The sequence below is a fragment of the Sprattus sprattus genome (genome assembly GCF_963457725.1).
Source record: "Sprattus sprattus genome assembly, chromosome: 8".
Taxonomy (NCBI): domain Eukaryota; kingdom Metazoa; phylum Chordata; class Actinopteri; order Clupeiformes; family Clupeidae; genus Sprattus; species Sprattus sprattus.
In genome coordinates this window covers 26,810,360-26,833,811 of record NC_137927.1, presented here as the reverse complement: position 1 = coordinate 26,833,811, position 23,452 = coordinate 26,810,360, and the positions used below count along the sequence as shown (strand labels likewise).

Below are 23,452 nucleotides of genomic sequence, written 5' to 3'. Positions count from 1 at the left end.
ACTTCCATTAATTATTAATAGCCGTGAGCTGCGTGGCTCCGGTGAATCACCTTCTGAGTAAGCGTTAGCACAGCGTAGTCATTGTTCAGGGATTATTCTTGTTTGGGGAGTGTGTGTTTTTGTCAGAAGTTGATTTGTCTGTAGGAATCTCATTCTGGCAACCAGCGTTGATCAGATTCTTATGTTTTATTCCCGTTTTTTTTTTTTTTGTGTGCTCGCAACTGGGATCTGTTTGGTAGGCTCACACTGAAATAAACTGTCAACTGTCCTCAGTAGAATTATTTGGATTATCGAGGACTAGTCCTTTCCCCTGTGCACCATACACTGAAATAATGTCAGGGCTGGTAAAATGATTTTTATTGGCTCTTGACGATTCAGCCTGGGTCGGGATTTTGGCTTTACTAATGAATATTAGAGCGATTACTGATCTGATTTATGGGCTGCTGCACAGGGCTGACTTTATGCTCTTGGACAGGGACTGTATGCAGCTGAGCGGTGCACTCGGCACATCTGTACTGTGCGTGCAAAAGGCAGATATACGTCCAACACAATGTGCAGCCGCAGCAGTGAGTCCGTTTCAGGGAACCACAACAGAGGTTTGTTGTGATGGAATGCAAATAAGGGTTGGAGTCTAGGCACATGTGTCGACTGTGTCATATCTGAAAATGAAATACGCCTTGCTTATACGATCTCTATTCACGCACGCACGCACGCACGCACACGCACGCACACACGCACACGCACACGCACGCACACACGCACACGCACACGCACGCACACACACACACACTCTCACACTCTCTCTCACACACACACACACACACACACACAGTGCTTGTGCACACATACACTTTTGGAACTCCTTACCATCAGTTCTATTAACACAGATTCAAACTGAATGCTCCTACTGGCATCATCACCAGCCCATCCAAGGAGACCATCATCATGTATTCATTGATGTGCTGTTTGTTCTGCCTAAGTGTTTTTCTTTAGGAACCCATCCAAGCATAAACAGGTCAAATGTTTGCAGATGTCTCACCCGTATGATGATGATGATGATGATGATGATGATGTCATTTCTTCAATTTCTCCTCTATTTTTGTTGTTCTCTGCCGCAGACGGGAGCGAGCCAGTCGCAGCCGGCCTACTTCCTTCCTGAATTTGCACTGTCGCCCCAGGGGAGCTTCCTGGAGGACACGACAGGGGAGCAGCTTCTGACCTACCGCTCTGACGATCAGGTAAGCAAAGCTCTCTACGTCCACCCCCCCCCCCCCCCTCCCCACCTCACCTAGCAACAAGCCCCCCCCCACCATCACACCCACTCTTTCATTCCCAGTGACCTCCCTCCCTTCTTCCCTCCCTCCTCATGTCCACATAGTGGGGTGCCTATCTGATTGGCTCAGTGGGCAGAAACTCTGTGCAAACAAGCAGAGAGGGGGCGAGTCCCCTGGACAGCCCTGCTTTGGCGCGGTCTCGCCTGTGCACCCCTGTAAAAGTGACGGCCTTGCTGACAGCTCCGAGGAAGATCAGTTGGGCACTTTCGGGAGAGAAATTCACACTGCTCTCTCCTCTCTCTCCATCAAAACCGTTCATCGAGTCACCGCCTCGGATGCTCCCAGAGTGTTAGGTATCAAAGGCAGCCCACAGATGACTGCGCTGCGCTGTGGAAAATTGAGTTCATGGCTTTATTGATCTGCACGAGGCCATTTTTGTTTGCATGGTGGGTTATAGACGGTTTGTGACCCTAGTGATGTGTTCTTTTAGTGACTTCTGCCAGGGTTGGCATTCACTCTGACAGCATTTAAAATAATGGACAATGGTGTCATTGTATGAGAGAAGAGACTGGATGGTGTTGACTCTTTACTACTTCTTCCTGCAGTCAATTCTCTCTTTAAGGCCAGGGTGAGCTGCTGATTTATAAAGAGCTCACTATGAGGACATTGGAGTGTGTCAATGTGTGTGTGTGTGTGTGTGTGTGTGTGTGTGTGAGTGTGTGAATGTGTGTGTGAGTGTGTGAATGTGTGTGTGTGTGAATGTGTGTGTGTGTGTGTGTGTGTGTGAGTGTGTGTGTGAGTGTCTGTGTGCGTCTGTGTTGGTGTGTGTGTGTGTGTGTGTGTGTGTGTGTGTGTGTGTGTGTGTGTGTGTGTGTGTGTGTGTGTGTGTGTGTGTGTTTGTGTGTGCGTGTGTGAGTGTGTGTGTGTGTGTGTGGGTGTGAAGTGGGTGGGGGGGTTGATACAGGAGGGACAGAGACCCCAGAGAGCAAGCTGGAGTTTGAGCCAGTGGGCAGATGTGATCCCTCTGCTGTCTCTCTCTCTCACACACACACACACACACACACACACACACACACACACACACACACACACACACACACACACACACACACACACAGATGAGTGTGTGAGTGGGTGTGTTGCGTAGAGTAGATTGTGAGCTTGAGCGTTCATTGGGTTTCACCCATTAAATGAAACACAGATGATCTTTCAGAAGCCCAAAACACTGCATCCCAAGCAGAGCAGCTTTTCTGTCCTTGCTGATCTGTGATGAGGTGTGAGGCCGAGGCTTAATTACATTCTAAAGGTTGGTTTGAGTAATCTCCCCAGCGTTGAAATATATCTCCCAAGAATTTGTTTGGTTTGTTTGTCTTTCACAAAATGTCATTACTTGTTGAAATCGTATATATTCAGGCACTACAGTGGCTTGTAGTATTCAGCCCCCCCCTGAAGGTCATCACCATTCTCATAATTGGAAACTTGTACATATTTTTCCAATCAGTTTTATAATAGCAAACATTTATGCTTGAGTATATTTCCAAAGTCAACATACGTTATTGAAAAAACATAATTCAAATGATTAAGTGGGGAAAATATCCCAAGTTGCTTGTTGATGTCCAACTGAGCATCATTGGAGCCACAAGAAGAAAGTAAAAGTTTCATCACACTAGCCAGATGCTTTGTAGAAGAGCCTGTCCTCTAACCAGGCATCCGAGGGAGATATTAACTGGGGAGGGAGGCCACCACAGACCTGACATTTCCCTGAAAAATCTGCCAAATTCAGTGGCTGGGATTGAGGTTCAGGTGTAGGCAGTGGTCCCTGGAGAAGTGGGTGTACTCTTAATTGATTTAAGCAGCCCATACAGCACAGGATAAACGCCCTGTTTTGAGAAGTGGGTATACGCAATGCTGACTGAAAAATACGTGGGTATAGCTGTATACCTGCGTATACCCTGGACTACACCACTGGGCGTAGGACTCCATGATCATAAGAACTATCCATAAAACTGGACTCTATTAGAGGTTGGCAAAAGAAGACAGTGTTTTAGAGGGTCCACATTGAAGCATATATTGAAGGTATTTATGGTCATATGAGGACAAACTCGGGTTTGGCCAATCCTCAAAGCACCCTCAAAGCACTACATATGGTGTAAGTATAACACTGTCATACCTCAAGAAACACCATCCCAATCATAAAACATGGCAGTAGTAACATCATACTGTGGAGATATTTCTCATCTGCGGGAACTGGGAAAGTCTTTAGAATTGAAGGGATATTGAATGGAAATAAGTTCTAAACAATATCACAAGAAAACCTGTTGCAGTCTGTTCTAAAACTAAGGCTTGTGGGAGAGAGATAACCTACCAGTAGGACAATTACCCACGACACAAGGCTAAAGCAACACTGCAGTGGCTCAAAAACAGACACATGAATCTTCCACAATGGCCGAATCAAAACACTGATCAAAATGCTACTGAGAATCTTTGGCACTACAGTCCAGGACTGCCATCCCTTCAACCTAGATGTTCTACAAACATTCCACCAGGAAGAATGGAGAAAAAACCCAGCAGAGCAATGTGCAGAGCTGGTACTGTCTCACTTCAGAAGAATTAAGGCTGTTATTACACGAAAGGGATTCTCTACCATTTTTTAATGAATAGGGGTTGAATACTTATGCAAGCAAAATATTTTAGTTTTTAATTAAATCATTTTTAATTTGATCAGACAAGCAACTTATTTAGCCTTTAGAAATGTAGTACTGCATAAGTATTCACAATTGAAATACTGATTTGGGGAAAATATGTGTAAGTATCTTTTGTCATCTAGATAGCGGTGATGACTTTCAAGGGGGTTGAATACTTTCGCAAGCCACTGTAACGGCGCCTTACTTCACAATGATACCAGATGGGCTTCAGCGCAGGCATATGACTTTGACTAAATTTGTCTGTGAATTTCAAGTATGCAGCAAAGGGTCTGAGAAGCATACTAAACTGGAGAAAGTAATATAAAGAGATATAAATGGATTTGGAGGGTCTGTGTGAGTTTTACTAGCACAAAGGAATGAAGATTTCCTTACAAAATCCCCAATTTTCGTGGCATAACCTCGTGCCAGCGATGGAACCTTGTGAAATGTGAAACAAGTGTCTCTGCGCTGGGCTGCCTCTTTCCACAGAGTGGCATTGAAAAGGATGATGTAAATAAACGGCATTAACAGCGCTAGCGCCATCTTCCTTCGTTTGTTTTTGAATGATTCATTTCTGTTCGTCGAGTACGTAGATCCTCCAGTGCACGGCAGATAGTTTAGGGCGTGTTGGCCTCATCAGCAAAAATCAAGCGATGCCTGGGTAATTTTCAGCTGCCTCTTACCGCATTGGCTCAGCTCCGGGAAGGGAGGGGGGGGGGGGGGATTCGTCAAAACCCTGTGCCGTTGTCGTCTCCTGCCCAGTGGATCTGATATGAATTATGGTGGAATGGGCAAAGAGGTGTTTTTTTTTCTCCATGTGTAGAGGATTTTCCAGCAAGCGCTGTGCCCTATCACTGTCAGACTACGGCCGTCCCAGCAGGGCCCCTTCCAGCACAAAGGACTCCTCCGCTCGGTTTTCAAAGCCACATATCCTACTTCCAGTGAATGTGTTATTATTCAAGTCGCAGAGATAACGACAGACATGATAAAACGGCCCATATTTCTGTTTAAGCCATGACTGCAGACAGCACACTCCCTGCCAGAGAGCTGATCTCTGTAGCTTACTATGAGGAGGATGAACTTAGGTGAACTCTGTGGCTTATTCGGAGTGGCTGAGATGATATATGACTTGAGGGGACTAGCTCTGACAGGAATGACTGCAATACTGTTCCAGCCACGGAGATGACACTGGGCTGTTTCTTCAGTGGCTTGTGGATGACAGGAGATGAACACATTACATTCTGCATGACTCCATCATTCACTGGGCTTCGGCCTCGGTCCACTCCCACCACCATCACAAACACCAGAGAGAGAGAGAGAGAGAGAGAGAGAGAGACAGAGAGACAGAGAGAGAGAGAGAGAGAGAGAGAGAGAGAGAGGGAGAGAGAGAGAGAGAGAGAGAAAGAGAGCGAGAGAGAGAGAGAGAGCGAAAGAGAGAGAGAGAGAGAGAGAGACTCTCCCACCCCTGTTACTGCATGATGAGCAGTGATAGGTTCTCAGATACCGGGGGTGGGGGGGGGGGGCGGGGGGAAGCAGCTGAAATGCTCACGAGCAATATGGATTGCACCAAAAATGAATTGAATTGACTTATTGAACTGGATGTCATCAAAGCAGCCAAGTGGATTTCATTTCCTGGTCGTTTTTCACATCCGAGTTGTTTTGTTTAGGGAATGCTACAAAGTATAATTTACCTGTTTTGGAAAGGGGTTGACGCACCTTGGCTTGCAAATGTTATCATGAGAAAAACACTGTTCATGCCTCTGTTACTGATGCAACAGGCCAAAATCTTTAGAGACCCCCTACAGCAGCTCATCTCAGCACATATGTGCTTGTGTGGAAGAGTACTTTTCGTTCCAAGAACAGACGTGTATCATAACATAACATAACTCATAATATTATCATCATGGGTTGTTTGCACCTCATGTTTTCAAATTGAGATGGATGCTGGTAACCCAGCATATTTGGAGTCTGAAGTCAAATGACTAGTATTACCTCAGACTAAAACTGAAGAGGGGATCTGGACAGTCAAGGCCTAGTTTTGCCTCATTGGTAGATCAGTGAGATATGTAATGTGAACATGTAGACTTACATGGAGTTTAGGTCGATCTGTCCTGGTAAGCTCCCTCTAATAGCTGGTTCCAGGTACATTACCAGTCGAAGCTCTTTTTTTATGGAGTTCCTTTACACAGACTCGACTGAAGCCAGTGCTGGAAGCCATTTGCTCAGGTACATTTTCGTTTCCCTGGAAAAGTGTTTTTTCGTGCTGGGGCCGGTGTTATTCTAACCCTGGGCCGTTTTTTCTGGCTGTGACGTTGCGGCAGAGCAACCTGTGACAAGTCCCATTCATGCCATTAATGTGGCTGAAGGCGTTGTGGTTGCGTGCCGGAGAAGGAACGTGCTCTTTCTCTCTCGCTCTCTCTCTCTCTCTCTCTCGCTCTGAGAGACCGTGAAATCTGCTGGCACCGGGACAAGCGCGGCCTTTGGGTGATTTACTGTAGGAATCTGCCAGTGGCATGGCAGTCATGTAAACAGACGTATGATTTCCTGGTGTTTGGACGACGGGACGCATAAGTGTGTACACACGGGGGTTCCCAGCATCGCTCACAGCAGCCTCTGATAATTCACCGCTTTTACCATGTGGCTATCAAATGCCCTCCCAGGACAGTGCTGAAAAAGGTGTGTGTGTGTGTGTGTGTGTGTGTACGTGTGTGTGTGTGTGTGTGTGTGTGTGGTTGTGTGTGTGTGTGTGTGTGTCCGGTGTGTGTGTGTGTGTGTGTGTCCGGTGTGTGTGTGTGTGTGTGTGTGTGTGCGTGCGTGCGTGCGTGCGTGTGTGTGTCCTGTGCTTTTTCTGCCGAGCCAGCTGTTGTGGCTTTGCAGCCGTCCGGCGTCAGTGCTACAGTACGCCGTTAAGCAGGGTTTAAGGGACAAAGGGGGGAACGGTGAGAGCAAATGCGTTCGAATGTCTGTGCACCGAGCAAAAACACATCGAGTCCATTATGGGATAGCGAATCCCTCCAGGTCTGCCACGACCTGCTGCTGACGGCACATGCATCCATCCATCCTCAGAGGATGTGGAAAGCACTTGCAGCCCTGATCGTCTGCAAGGTGGAGGCCCTTCCACGAGAGTGCCACGCGAGCCTGCAGCGCTCCTCCGTGCAAGGCCTTCCGAAAATGCAGACCTCACCCATGCCAGAAAACAGACGATGGCATCCCAGGGCTGCTTTTTGAGGTTAGCCACAGATGAGGGGCTTGCCCCCCCCCCCCCACCTCCCCCTCACCCTCCCCCACCGCCAACCCCTCCCAGACACCAGGCTAGCTTTAGCGGTAATAGATAAAGCACATGTTTTCCTCTGGCAGTGCTCTGGCCAGACCCCGGGAGTGGCGGGCAGGCCAAATGAGCTCGAGCGTAAACCAGCGCTGGCCAGTAAACAGCCGTCACCCATCTAATGGGTTTTCATGTGGTCGGGGGTACCTGCATATGTGTGTCTGTGTGTGTGTGTGTGTGTGTGTGTGTGTGTGTGTGTGTGTGTGTGTGTGTGTGTGTGTGTGTGTGTGTGTGTGTGTGTGTGTGTGTGTGTGTGGGTTTTCATGTGGTCGAGGGGTACCTGCATGGGCAGAGAGAGGAGCCAGAGGAGCCAGCGAGAGCTTGGCACTCAGGAACACAGCGCCACACTGTTTCCACTAAAATGAGCCCAGCGCCCACAAAATGGCTCCCCGCACAAAGGGGTGACACTGCGCAGGCAGACTGCAGTTTAATGGATGGGTTGGGACTGAAATAATTAATTTTTTGCTAAAGGGAAACTGTGGTCAGAGGCTAACGGCTAATGGCTTTTTTGGTGCTTATTTTTTAGGTGACATGTGCCTGAAACTTAACTCACTGCAGCCACAGTGCGGTTTGCGGGCATGTCTGCTGTGGCTATTTATAAAAGAAGGGAGGCAGCACAGATCCCTGTTTGTTCAATCGACAGGTCATGTTTTATTCCGCTCAAACTGCGATGCGCACACGCACCATAATTGCAACGATGCACAGCGAGTCGGCACAAGACACTGACAGCCTGAGACACCCTGACTTAAAAAGGTCTCTCCCTCTCATGGGTGGTCTTTTCTGTCTAATCAGAGGACTGTAATTCTAGATTGTTCACTGGGGGAAAAAAAAACAATAGACATTTAATGCCAAGTCAAGTTTTTTTTGGCAATTTCTGGCTCTGAGATACTTCATAATTTACACAAAGAGTTCTCCCCACACCCATTAAACTAGAGATTAAAATCAGCCTTAAGACATGACAGAAATGCTTTCTTTGTGGGGGAGAAGAATTGATTATAAAGCTACAAGCATGTCAGTGACCGTAGTACTGTTGAGTTTACGGCCTTCGGAACCTCTCAGCAGTACTGTAAGAGTGATGCCCTAGTGTTGTCCAAGGCCTTCAAGTGTGGTAATACCATATGTCCACACACTACACTTGTTCTGTTATTCCTGCCATGCCCATCACAGGGCTACAAACAGTTGGTCAGACCACTTGACTTTGAAAGTCACAAATAGTGTCATACCTCTACGATAGATTCAACTCCCAAAAATATACACCCACACCAGGAATGAAATCCTGGGATAGAGACATAACAGATTTGGGACAAGGGGTTCTGGGCTGATTGTGTATACCTGTATCTATATAACATGTCTCCTGATGTTGTTGGTTGTGTGTCTGTGATATGGAAATAAAAAATGAATGAGAAAAAAAAAGAAAAAGAAAGTCACAGTGGCCAGAGGAAGTAGCAGAGGAGCTAGCAGTTCATGTCTTTGCAACATCTCTGGGGCTTGAAGAGGTCGCTGAGTCCCTGAAGGATACAGTCTCTGTCCATTCAGGTGGAGGAGGTAGGTTCAGTGGCAGATTCGTCCACTTCTCTTTTTCAAGTAGGAAACTCTAGTGCTTTTTAGTTGAATTTCTGACTTTCAAGAGTTTTTGTTGTTATGCCAGCCAGGCAGTCACCCTGACAATCCCTTTATGGCATGCTCAGCACACTTCCAAAGATTGGAAATGGATTCTGCATTTCGGCCCGGACCCTCTCCTGTTCATCAGCCTGGGCCGAGCCCTAATGCAGTGCTGAGTGGCACGGAGCTCCGGACACCACTCTCATTTTCTCTCAGTCCACCCCAGCGATCGATGATGGTGAAAATGGGCCAAACTGTTGGACAAAAACTTCATTAAGAGTGGAAAATAATGTTTTTGTGTGTGTGTGTGAGTGTGTGCCTGCATGTGTGTGGTAGGTGTGAGCCTGTGTGTGCCTGTAAGCAATTGTGTGTGTGTGTGTGTGTGTGTGTGTGTGTGTGTGTGTGTGTGTGTGTGTGTGAGTGTATGCGTGCATGTGTGTGATGGGTGTGAGCCTGTGTGTGCCTGTAAGCAATTGTGTGTGTGTGTGTGTGTGTGTGTGTGTGTGTGTGTGTGTGTATATGTGGGTGCCTTTGTTGAGAACATCTCTTTATCTTCTCTAATTAAAACCTTGCAGTTCTTCTCTTCTTGAGATGGCTGAAACAGGCGTTTTCTGTGTGTGTGTGTGTGTGTGTGTGTGTGTGTGTGTGTGTGTGTGTGTGCGTGTGTGTCTCTTCTTGAGATGGCTGAAACAGGCGTTTTCTGCTTCTCCCCGGGGCTCTTTGCTACGCTCGCCCGCACGCCTGCTTTTTTCCCACCATTGCCTTGATCTATTTTTAATGTGTATTTGCATAATTCCAAATTATATCTTGCTCCAGCTTCTCCCTACAGGGATTATTGTTCTGCCACCGCCGCTGCCTCACAAAGGGCCCTCTCTCTCCCGCTCTCTCCCCCTCTCTCCCTTTCTCTCTCTCTCTCCCGCTCTCTCCCTCTCTCTCCCGCTCTCTCTCTCTCCCGCTCTCTCCCTCTCTCTTCGGTCCCCAGCACACCTCCATGCGCTGAGGGCGATCTCAGTAGCATGTAATGCAAATTCCCATTTGCCTAATCCTGAGGAATGTCTGACAAGCAACGGCCGGGGCAGAGGCTGTGCCACCTCTAAAGCTTGACACAAGTAACCCGAGCCGTGCTGCACACTAATTCGTTGTGCAGAAATTAGCCAGAGGTGTGTTTGCTTTTTTTCTTCTTTTTTCCCCCTACCTCTGCTTGGGTAACAGAGCCCCTTCTCAGACTCACGGGCACGTATGTGGGGTGCCTGGCTGATGTCATCCATAACAGACATACTTGTCACCTTCATTGTCCCCGCCTTGGCAAACTCCCAGATCGCAGCGCTTGATGTGACCGCCTTAATACCTGAGCAATCAATGTTTATTGCTTTACATGATTGGCTCCCTCAGACGTGGGGAAAAGGTCTGGAGTAAGCAATACTGGCCTTAAACTCGCTGACTCAAGTATCACACGAAGGTCTTAGAGAGTTCTCATTTAGAGATTTCTTAAAGGGTGCACAGCAGCTTAAAGAATGTAGACTGGACAAGTTTTTTATTCTTGAGCTACAGAAAGTCTAGACAGGTAGTAAACTGAAACCATAGACAGTGTTAGGACATGCGGTGTTCAAGGGTTTTGTTTTTGCATTGTTGCAAAACACATTTGTCCCTACTCTACGATTCTGAAAAGCCGAGAAACACATACTTCATCCTCATTAGATATCCGTCACTTTTTTTTTTTTTTACTAGATCTATTTCACACACATTTATGCAGCACATCCAAATGTGTGTGTGTATTCGCAGCTGTCAGTGAGTTAAACAGCAGTCACAGCCGTACCGTGCCACGGCAGTCGTGGTGGTGTTGGGCTACAGTCTCTGGTGCCACATTACTTAAGGGATGGTCTCTCTGCTCCTCCCTGGCTCAACAGACTCTGCATTGTTTTCTCCACTCATCAGTGATGTGTTCCACCTGCCCCCATACACAACACTTTCACACATTGGGCCCTCGTTTGACTGACAGGGCAATGAGCAAAAGCAGCGAGCAATGAGCAAAGTCTATTGCACATGAACTAAAGCTATGGTGTGGCGTGTGGGAGCATTGCGCTGACCCCCCCCCCATGTTTGGTATTAAATTAGCAAAATGATGTTGCCAAGTTATATTAAATAATCTTTAGTTCATGTGTGGCTGACTCTCCTTGTTGGCCGTTGGTTTGCTCGTTGCCTGTCGATGAAATTAGGGCCCTTGGTGTTAAATGTGCCAAAACTTGTAAAGTCTCTGTATTACTTCTTGCTTGCAAAAACAAATGTTCCTCCATCTGCAAGACAGATCCAGTGCTTTAACACCCTACTGTGTGTGTCTGAGTGTTTGTGTGTGTGTATGTGTCAGTTTGTTCGTATATGCTCCCTTGCATGCTGTGTGTGTGTGTGTGTGTGTGTGTGTGTGTGTGTGTATGTATGTCGGTCAGCACACGCCACCATGACAGAGTGCAGACATACAAATTGCTTTGTGCCCCGACAAATCTAGAAATGATCACCCCTGACATCTGTTTTTAACACTTTGCTGGCTGCAGTGCTGGAAGGGTGCCTGCTCTGAGCCGTAAAGTTATTGAGAGAGGAAGAGAGGACGGCCCGAGGGTCATCTACCAGCCAGGGGCTAGAACATCTGGAATGTAACGATTGCCAGTTAGGAGTGTGTAAAGAGAAGTGTCTGATTTGGCACACACACACACACACACATACATACACATACATACACATACATACACATACATACACATACATACACACACACACACACACACACACACACACACACACACACACACACACACACACACACACACACACACACACACACACACACACACACACATATACTGTACATACACACACATACAGACATACACAGACACAGATGCACATACATACAGTATATGTGCAATTACTTCACACACACACACACACACACACACACACACACACTAGTGGGAGGCAGCTGGCTCTTGATCAGATTCAGTGTATGGTTTTGTCAGGGTGCCTAAACTGTCTATAGTTGTGTGGGAAAATAAACCGATAAAGGTCTTAAGGAAAGACTAGGTTAACAAGTCAATTCTTTTACATGTACATGTAAATACCTGTGTGATATCTTCAATAACAGTAATAAATTAAAGTTTATAGTATATTCTAGTACAGTCGTAACATTCAGCTACATTAACTATGTGGCTCTGACTGTAGAGAGAACTGTCATTGGTTGACCGCCATCTCATTTATTATTTTGAGTATTTAGTACGATACGCCATTTCCAATCTGGCAGCACTGAGCAACTTGACATCTGCATGTCAAAACTTTGTCAAGGGGGAGGGGATGGGGTCATCTGCATGTGAAATATATGTTAAAACTTCTTCAAGGGGGCGGGGTCATCTGCATGTGAAATATATGTTAAAACTTCTTCAAGGGGGCGGGGTCATCTGCATGTGAAATATATGTTAAAACTTCTTCAAGGGGGCGGGGTCATCTGCATGTGAAATATATGTTAAAACTTCTTCAAGGGGGCGGGGTCATCTGCATGTGAAATATATGTTAAAACTTCTTCAAGGGGGCGGGGTCATCTGCATGTGAAATATATGTTAAAACTTCTTCAAGGGGGCGGGGTCATGTGCATGTGAAATAGATGTTAAAACTTGTCAATGGGGAGGGGGCGTGGTCATCTGTATGCCCCGCGGGCCAGATCCAGTATACATTACCCCGCCCCCTCCCCTGCTACGAAGTGTCCTCTCTTTCACAAACTCAAATCTGGTCACCCTATGGTAGGTAGTATTATTTTCTTAGGAATTGTCTTGCGAGGTATTTTAATGTTACGTCGGGGAAAAACTGCAGTCATTTTAGGCTGTTGGAGTCCTTGGTTAGTCCTTGATGAAGACGGAAGTAGAAAGCAGTAATAGTGTGAAATGGAAAACAGCAGAGGGGTTTGAAAATGCTAAGTAGGCTTACTCGCATAATTTTGAAAGTAGGTGAGAAGAATAGCACTCTGCTTTTAAACTTGCTGCTCAAAAAAAACAAAAAAAGAGACGGTGCTGGCACTCAGAGGTGTCTGTTCTCTTGTTAGACAGATTGTAGCCTGTTACAAATTGCATCCTCATTAAATTAGAGTACTAGAGCTGAGAACAGCCTCACCTCTTGTTTTCCCACATGTTCAGATATTCTCTATAACACACAAGACTGGTGTACATACCCCCAACACACACACACACACACACACACATACACACACACACACATACAAAAACACACACAAACCTCAACATACACACACACACACACACACACACACTTCAACATACACACACATACCTCAACATACACACACATACCCCAACATACATACACACTCATACCCCAACATACACACACACTCATACCCCAACATACACACAGACACACACACACAGACACACACCAACATACACACAAACACACACATACCCCAACACACACACACACACACACACCAACATAAACACCAACATACACATACCCCAACATACACACACACACACACACGCACACACACACACGGACACACACCAACATACACACACACACACACACATACCCCTACATACACACACACAGACACACACCAACACACACACACACACACACATACCCCAACATACACATACACACATGTTTCTTGATGTTTTACCTATCTCAGTGAAAGAAAGGGTACTGTTTTGAGCTCAACCCTAAGGCCTGGTATAATGTGTTGGCTGTATTATCAGCTGAAAGGAGCTTGTGTCGTGTCTCCCTCTCCTTCTGCATCTATTAATCAGGCCGGTGTTATTCTTGCATTAGCCTGTGGCATAATGACTGGATGTTATTGTAAGGTTGCAGAGTCCCTTTTCTTCTTGCAGTACTGACTGTGCTGTACAGCAAAGACCTTGAAGACATTTTTTTTTCGGAGCGTTTGACTGCTGATGTAAGACATGAGGGCTTTATGTGGGTTAGTAATGGATTGCACGTGTATTATATTAAGAAGCACACATGAAGAACTGATGAATGAAGGTAAAAGAACATACTTAGGTTATTCCCAAGTATCACATTCCAGATTAGTGCTCTCGCTAAATTAAATGAGTGGCTCTTAGATGTGTGTGTGCGTGTGTGCGTGTGTGTGTGTGTGTGTGTGTGTGTGTGAGTGGCTCTTAGATGTGTCTCAAACCTGAAACTTCCTCTTTTGCCCTTTTCTTTTTTACATTGAAGGTAATATTTTATGGAATCTTTTTTTGAACACATATTTTTCTTGCCAGATTGAAAAATTGGCTCCCAGCAGTTCCTCCACTGAACATTGCTTGATATAAAGTGAATAGAGTTCAAACCCTCTCCAGCATAGGAACTGACTTAAGCCTGGCCTGCTTGGGACAGTCAGTTCAGGGACCTGGAACAGCTGCACACCTGTTGTGTAATTTCCTCGGGTTCAAGTTCTCCAAAGGTAGTAAATTCACCGCAGCAGCGGTTGTATAGGAGCACAGCACATGTGTGAATTCGTTCACTCGGTTCCTCCGTAAGTCAGGCATGACGACAAGGGGAGGTGAGGGAGTGGTGCCCCTCCCAGTAAGAGCTCACTGCTTGTGGGGAGGTCTCCCCTGTTAGCCGGAGCCTCCTGGACAACAGGTGTGCCACACAGACCCTGCCAGGCCCTGCACCTTGTTTGGCCATCATTAGAGAGAGTGATGATAGCCTGAGGACTTGCGGTGTGCAATCACATGATCTATTCCTTCTGTTAAACTTTCATGTTCTTTTATTATGCTGTGAGGTTAATAAAGTAGATTCAAGTTCTCCAAAATCAGCATCATTAAGGTATAATATGATCTGATTTGTATGCCATGCACATCAAAGGCTGCTCAACACATTTGCTTCGATAATCTGCAGCTAAGCTGTTGATTGAGACCACTTGGACAGGAGCTGGTTATAATTTTAAGAAGAGCTTAGCGAATTTTGAATTGAGGAGGCTAGAAATGCTCGTTAAAAAACCCACACAGTAAAACAAGACAAGACGTGTTTACAGTGTGGCCTTCACCGTGAGCCAGGAGCAGCCTGACGCAGCTGAACCAAGTCTCCCTGCAAGGGATTGTTTTCTTCAGCGAAAGGCATTCGGAAAACAAGAGCAGATACGTAGCAGGGTATACGAGAGGGTGAGACATACAGAGAGGCTCTGAGGAATTCCTCTTGATTCTGAGCATACTGGAAAGATCTGATACATTCCCGTAGGGTTGCCTCGATTATAGAGGTGAACGCAGGCGTAAAGGAACCGTCTGCCAGGGAATCACACAAAGACATCTTAACAAGGGCAAAAATGGAACTCATGCGAAAGTCATTACCTGCTAAATCAAATGAGAAAAGGTCAAAGCTGGAGTTGTGGAGTTGCACACAGGCACGCGAACACACACACACACACACACACACACACACACACACACACACACACACACACACACACACACACACACACACAGAGAGACACACAGACACAGAGACACCCACTTAAACACAAACATGCACTCCCTCCCCAAACACACAGAGAGCCTAAAAGTAGAGGTATTGTTTTAATCCCGTCTATGATTCATCCAAATGTTATGTGTTAGGAGAAGAAGCGGGACATATCTCTCTGTACCATAAAAATGTGGCGGGCTACGGAGTATAATGATAGGCCTCTAAAGAAAGGGGGTTGCAGTGAGGGCCGGCCTTTTGAAACGCTGCCATCCTCTGTCTCACCTGCCGTTAATCACGGCCTCTGATGTTTTTACAGTGCAGAGGAGAGAGAGGCCCGCGAGAAGTCAACCAACTAATCACAGCTTGTTGTCTCCCTGTAGACTCATTAGCAGAACAACTGCTGCAACTGCAAATTTGCACACTCTATAAAAATACCCCAAGATTGAGAGCATGCCTGCTTGGAGAGCAAAGTGCGAACCTCACATACGACTGTGGTCAAGTTGACAGGGATGAGAGCCTTCGGGTCCCTAGAGCCAGATTTCTCAAGGATGGGGGGAAAGGGTGGAAAGCGTTCAAGTTAGCATCCAAATCACGATCGGTTGTTATATTCCTGGCCATCTGAACCTTTCAAACTTCTGAAAGCCTTAACCTGGAGACTCGTTTAGTGCTGTGGGATCAGCTAGGCATTGTAACAAGTGCAGGGTAGATTTACATGCCGTCTATGTATCTATGTTGTCTATGTTGTGAAGACGTTGTGCTGCGGATTCCCAAGTGATAAAATGCCTTTGTTCTTGTCCATGGGACGCTCCAGGAGCATCTATAAAAAGGTTTTGTAGATCTTTCTTTTTTGGCAGATGACTTCCTTTGGTTTTGTAGAGTATGGATGGGGAACAGAACAAGAAGTCGGTCAAGGTTGAGGTTATATCAGAGCTGTTTCATTGCGCGGTCCCAGGTTTGACTGAGTACGGAGAAAGGAAGCTTTTGTCATTGTTAAAAATCTCAGAGTGAAGAATTTGTGGCTTTGAGGGATAGAGGGATAGCAGAGGTCTTCTTGCATCATAAATCAGCATCAGATGTTCCAGGGGACAGAACGCCAGACATCTGATTTATCAAACAGCCCACCCTCTCTCTCTCTCTGCCTCTTTCTCTATCCCCACTCGACAAAGTGTCACAGTCCGTGTTTCAAAGTGGCTGCTTATACTGAAGAGTTGCAGCCCGATCGAATCCAAAAGACAAGTAAAACACAAAATGTCCCTTTTTTGCCCCTCAGAGGGAGTGGACGAGGGCACTGAGAGGTTACCATGGTTATTCTGCCCCTGACTGCCCTGTTTTCCTGGTTGGACAGGGACACAGTGCGTTCCCAGTCACAGCACCAGTCACTAACTTTTATTACGGGGGCTCAAATGGATTACCATTGCCGTGTAACAAAGGGAGCCTTGCATAGATTTTCCGCTGTGTTACACCCTCCTGGGGAAAGCCAGCGGCTGCTTTTGTCAGACAGTGGACGTTTCAGAGGGGGGCTGTGTATACACCTGCTTTGTCTCCGCCAGGCCTATTCGCATCTTTTTGTTACACCAGCGACTGAAATGGAAAAAAGAAGAGAAAACTCCCATGCTTGGAATTGTGATAATTTGTTAAAGCTTCACAAAAGAGTCAAAAACGAGAAAAAAAAATGGTGTCCTTTGATTCGCCCACGTCGAGCTAAATCAGACGCCTATAATTTCTCCCAATCCTCTTGATTTGAGTTTGGCAAATGGCTGCTGCTTTTTCCCTGCTGAATAAGTTCTCTGGAGGACTCGAAGAGTGCCTCTCATTGATCAAAGCCATAAATAACCCGTGTTATGAGCAAGGGGAGCATTTAGTTCTGCTCCTAAAAAGAGAGAGAAACAAAATCATTAAAAGGCCAGAGACCGAGTGGAATGTTTCTCAGAACAGTTTCTCTGGACTTACTTTTTTTTGGTTGCCTAATCAAGGCAGTTTATAGTGTAGTGTTGCCCAAAGATACATAACGAAGGTGATTATGAGAGATTATTTATTCGAAGTGTACATCATAGGAATGCCTGTTGCAACGAGCATCAGGGCTTACTCTCAGCGCTGAAGACACATTTCAAAAGAACTTGTCCTAATTTCAGAATGCAGGTCAGAAACAGCTCAGACTCTGGGAGGATTAACCCTCACTTCTTCCAAGAAGTGAATATGAAAAAGAGTGATTAGCAATACATTTCAGCAGCTCAGTATTTTTCGCAGAGATATTGAAAAAAAAGCTGAAGATTGCATATGGCTGTGGCTGCAGCATTTACATATCGATAACATATTTTTGAGGTGGTAACTGTAGGAACAGTGTCCAATATCAACAAGAAACACACTGTCATTCACTGTTGTAGATGAATCACATCTTTTACATCGCTTACATTTATGAATTTAGAAATGGGGTGAAGAAATGGATGCATAATTTGTGCAATTGGACATCAAGGGTCTAGATTGCCACCGAGTGTTATGACCTTTCTCACTAATGACACAGACAAACAAGTTTAGCATTAGTATATTTTCTCCCTATTGCCTATTCCCTATTAATTATTATTGCTTGATGTGTCTATGAATATATACCCTCAGCTGAATCGGTGCTGTGTACTTGCTAATAGAGTGTGGATTTGGTTAGCCGTGCATACCGGGCTTAAAGGATCACCTCTGGCTTGGCATAGATCAAGCTCATTAGTGCAGTAGTGCTGCCAACGTGGCAGAGAGGTGAGCAGTTGGAAATGGAGTGGAGAGTGACGGGCCGTCATTGCCGTCTCACAATAGCAGCACTCTGGCAGCAAATGCAGGAAGCCAAGACAGAGGCAGAGAAGCTTCTCCTTGAGGAGAATGCTGACTATCCAGGTCAGCTCTTGTCAATCAATGCACTTCTAATTTGATATCTGTGACTGCGCCTGATACCCCTTTGAAGCGCCCAAAAAACATACCCCTTTAATTGGATTGTACCTCGTTGGTGTCCTCTACAAATATTGAGCCCTTAGTGCCTGGCTTTCAGGGCTTTTGAAAGCCCTAGAGTTTAGTGGGCTATAAAGGCCTTGCACTCAGCTGTGGGCTCGGAGCCCAAGCCCCTGTGGGACACTGACTGAACTCCCTCTCTCCCCTTATGTGTTTTGGGAGCATAAATCTGACAAAGGTTTTTTTCGGGAAGGCGGTTACCTGGGAAACGGTCCTCGGGGGAAGAGCGGGCGCCTCGATGGATTCATGTCTTATTTGGCCAACTGTATCATTTACACAAGGACCTGCTGGTACCGCCGAGGACGTGCCCATAAAGTGTGTCTACAGAGTGTCTTTTCCCGGTCGGGGCCGGGGGGGGGGAAGGTTGCCCCTTTTAGACTCTCTGCCTCAGACGGGATGAGTTCTACTCATGCGTGCCTCATGCTTAAAGTTGGCCCATGCCTCTGGCTCTTCCCCCAGATGACCAACCGTTTGCCAATCCTGTCCTCTAACAACTGTAAACATTGCTTCTGTGGAGCCCCTTCGGTGCCTTTTGACAAATCAAACACTGGCGGATGTGCAGTTCAATCTGCGGTGGTAAACAGCAGCTGGTGGCACGGCGGGGAAGCCAGCACGGCGCTCGGCTCTGTGATTGTAGTCTTGAAGGGGCCGTTATCTCCGCGCTGAACGACTCTGATTATGGTCATTTACGATAAGTGTGTTTTCCCCCGTGGTCAGCTGCCAAGGCATCACACCGTCCCACCGATTCATCTTCCTGGCAATCGGCCGTATGTCGGCCCCGCACTGTGTTTACATCTCGCAGCCGACAGCTTTTGCTCTCCGCTCCCTGCGTCTTCCTCAAAATTGACTGGTGCAGTCATGGTGTGACTTTGAGAGGTGGAATTCCCCCCTGCCTGCACCCACTAGGAAGCTGATTGCAGGCTGCCATGGAATAGGTCACTTAGGACGGGGGGGGGGGACTATGGATAAGAATAGCTGAATGTCACTAAGTGCTGTTTAGGGGTAACTTAATTAGGGACACTTTTAGATGAAAGCTGGTGAGCCTCTCAGCTGCTGCCTTTCAGGTACTTTCAGAAGACCTCCAGAAGAGCCCCTCTCCTTGCCACACCACTCTTCCCACATGATGAGCTGCCAGGGGGCTTCACCTTACGTACCTGTCCTCCCAAATTAGAGGCTGAGTTGACTGATCCCTGTCATCAGTCTTCTATGAATTGTAAGAACTCGTTGGGGGATATTTGCATGGTGAGATTAACCTCCACGTGTGAGGATATTATGAGCCCCGAGCTTTTATTCTGTTTTGATCATAGCTAATTCATTTCAAGTTATCATTGTAAATGTTAGACATTGGACTCTGCATGCAAAAGACTTTCTTGTTGTCTTTAATGACGTGTTGTGAGGCTGTATTCCCTATGCTGGCCGAATGGTCCCCTATCCCTGCAATGTAATGCATAGATCTACGTACATGATAATACATGGTTAGATCATCATACCACCAGAAAAAGTCACTTCTTATGATGTTGTCTGGATCTGAAATGTGTATTGAGTGAGTTTCCGATGAGTGGCCAGTCTTATTTATTGAGTGAGACAGAGATGTTTGGAAAGCTACTGAAGGCTTTGGAAACACGTGCCTCACCCACAACTCCCTGTTTCAGTGTGTGTGTGTGACACTCGCTGGAGGAGCTCATCTGCTACCTGTGGTTTGGTATCTCCAATGAGCTCCTGCATGTGTCGTGTGATGATGCGCAGATCTCTGGTTTCTCGTGGTGATGTAGCAAGAATGGGTGGTGAGTTATGACACTGACAGTCCCTAAGGGTCACCTGGGGTCAGACTTTAAATGCACTTCAAGGTGATTGCTGTTCCATAACACTGGTGCAACATGCAACACCTCCACTCACCTTACGAAAATATCTGAAAGACAGAAGCATTCTTCAATGGACAATTGCTGCCTTCTTATTTCTTCTCTCCCTTGGCCTGCTGTTTGTCATCCATAATTGGCTTGTCAAGCAGTGGAAGCATCCTTGATGGTAGCCACAGAGCTCAGTGCAGAATCTATTTCTCATGTTGAGCCCCCACAACTCAGATGAAAGAAAGAGAGAGAGAGGGAGAGAGATAGTGCAAGAGAGAGAGAGAGAGAGAGAGAGAGAGAGAGAGAGAGAGAGTGCTTTGCCTGTAGTCCAATAGTGGTTTGACCCAGCTAACTTTCGTGGGCTGCTCTTTTCCCCACATGAAACGCATGGCGCCCATCCAGAACACTTCATTACTGACAGAGACCTGCGCTAGTTATCCTTGTGGGAGTTACACCTTGATTAGTTTCCCATCAGTGTCTCAGAGAAACAGGGCCCCGATAAAGCCAGTTCACCGCCTGCGTATGAAGTTGCCATGGTCACGCTTTGTTTTATTTACTGCCGCAGTGTGTGCGGAGCATAACTTGCGTAGAAAACCGGCAGTGACATTGTAACCTGTGAATAGCTTAGCAGAAGTCACCGGGCAGTCACGGACAAAAAAGGACAACTTGCTTGATCTTGGATGTCAATTATTTCAGTTGCAGCTGTTGTATTGGCTTGCTTTTTGAACAAAGCATTTCTTTCATGTTAAAGAGTTTGTTTTGTGTGACATTTTGTGCTGTTTAGTCTTGTCAAGTAAATTCATGTCACTTAAGCAGAATTTGTTTTGATAGCCCACTAGTTTTAGTTCAGAGGTACATATGGTCCAAAACATTAAAACTACTCCCTTAACACTGCTGGATAGATTTAATCAAATTGCTTTTGCAACACAGAGGTAAGTCGTAGCAATGCAGAGGGAAAAGAACACGGTAAAATAGTAAAATGTGTGCATTCTTTTCGATTTCCTCTGTTGACCCTGAGAAAAAAGCTATTGTAATTGGTTTCAATAGTGAGAAAAAGAATAACTCAAATTTGGCACTCAAGTCTTTGCTTCAGTGTCCAATCATAACAGGATCATTTCTAAGGCAAGTGAAAACATTCAAACGTGTTTAAGGGACAAGGTTATAGCCTTCATTGAAATGCTAAGTTTACCAATCTCATTTGACCTTTTATTATACTATGTCTAAAACTTTTTGTATTTGCACTCTTAGTCACTTTCTTAGTCAAGAGGAGAGGCCTCATGGTGTAACTCATTCAGAGCACAAATGATCTATAGACATTAAACATTCCTGCATAAGAGGAATCATTTTATAATCCATGTAATGGACCAATCTCACACATATATACGGCATATGTTACTGATATGATACCTTCCATTGCTGTAGTGTCTTAAATGTTCCCACGTAGTGGATTCCACTGAAATAATTTAAACTAATTTCTAGCTGGGAAGAAATGGCACAATTCCTCAGACAAATACGCTCTATATATGCAAGCAGAAGTGATATTAATTTTCCTTCTCTGCAAATTTGTCTTTGGCAACTGATTGCACCTAGGGGTTTTGGTAATTGCAGTTTAAACACATTAAATTCGCTCCATGTGCTCAATAGACCAGCTTTAAGGTCCACCAAATGCATATTTGTTTCTGTTGATTTAATATTTTTTTCCAGCAGACTTCCTTTCACGAGATGATATAAGATGCAGCACTCTTGGTGCAGTTTAGACTCAAACGGTTCAGGGCCATTAATGAACTCTCCACTGATGACTTTCTGGCGTTTTTTGGAGATCCTTACCCCATGAAGTTAGACCGCAGTAATGTCATTTTGGCTAGCAAGGTCCTCATAGCCCAGGGGCTCAGCTTCACAGCAGAAACAGCACCACTATCTCTTTAAGAGCTGTTCAAAAGTTATTGTTATCCATCAGGTTTGTGTAGATTACTAAAGTGGGTCATTTACTTGAGCTTGATAGTGGGAATTTCTCATGCATCTTTCCTATCTTCCGTACTTCCACCTTGCACGTCCTTGATGGCTTCCGTTCAGGCTCAGGCCCACTTGACATTGATGTCAGCTAAGTCACTGTTGTATTACAAGAACTGTCACTGCTGAACGTCCTTTTTTCCTTTTATTGTTTAAATACGTTCTCCTTGAGTTCAACTCCTTTTGTTCTCCATTGTGTCTGTTAACTTGTTCAGCCATCCAGCCTTGGGTTATCGCCCCTGCCTCCCTGCGGTTGCTCTTGTGTTGTCATGTGAAGTGAGTGTAGGAGGAAGTTGGCTCCTGGGGGCCCCCTCTCCCACAGGCACTACCCTTTGGGGCTCCCCTATCTCCTCGAGTGGGGAAGAGGGCTGGACGCGTGATGGGCTTCTTTTTTTTTCTCGTTTCTCCTCTCCTTCAACTTGGGGGGGCCGTGATCACTCTGCCAGGCCAGATGTGGAGAGACGCCTCTCCCTCAACCTTGATAAATGGTGCTGGCACGGCGGACCCGAGCGCCTCCTTTGAAGGCAAAGTGTTCAGGGAATTTCTCAAGGTTAGAGGCACTTAAAAACCCTTACCCTGGCCAGCTGAAGTTGGAATATCTATCCGCTTTCTCTCTCCGCTCACCGCCGTTTCTCCCCCGTCCTGCTCACACACCCCCACCCCCCCCCCCCCCCCCCCCCCCCTTCCTGCCATTCCCAGTTCAGAACGGAATGCTCTTTAATTAGAATGAATGACCCCTTCCTCACGAAGTTTATTTATGTAGAGGAGGGTTTTTTTTTCTTCTTCTCTCCCCTTGCTTCCCTTTCCCCCCGTCCTCTCACTGCTTCTCCCTGCTCTGCCCTTTCCCTCTTTCCACTAGGAGTTAATGGGAGATGATCTGCCCCTCTTTTCCCACTAAGAGTTAATGGGAGATGACTTCCACCCTTCCGTAGCCCGTCCTGACTGACTCTCATCTCTCTCTCCTCTCTTCTCTCTCTCTCTCTCGTCTCTCTCTCTCTCCTCCCGCTCTCCCTCTCTCTCTCTCTCTCCCACTAAGAGTTAATGGGAGATGACTTCCACCCTTCCCGTAGCCCGTCCTGACTGACTCTCTCTCTCTCTCTCTCTCTCTCTCTCCCTCTCTCCCTCTCTCTCTCTCTTGAGTGCCTTCTGTGGCCCGTCCTGACTGAAGGGAGGTGTATGGGCTCTCTCCTCTCTCTCTCTCCTCTCTTCTCTCTCTCTCATTCTCTCTCTCTCTCTCCTCTCTGTCTCTCT

The 23,452-nt window shown here is 46.2% G+C and overlaps 1 protein-coding gene across 4 annotated transcripts in view; it reads left to right on the top strand.

Moving 5' to 3' along the window:
- The window catches only part of adamtsl3 (ADAMTS-like 3), a 116,740-nt gene that overhangs the window by 11,686 nt on the left and 81,602 nt on the right, over nucleotides 1-23,452 (top strand). For 3 of the 4 annotated variants that reach the window (XM_080843903.1, XM_080843904.1, XM_080843902.1), the window contains exon 3: nucleotides 1,119-1,238. In XM_080843903.1, the coding sequence (XP_080700029.1) occupies nucleotides 1,119-1,238 (120 nt within the window). Of the gene's footprint in view, nucleotides 1-1,118; nucleotides 1,239-23,452 lie in introns of those variants that run through there. The other variant, XM_080843905.1, reaches the window with a different exon arrangement.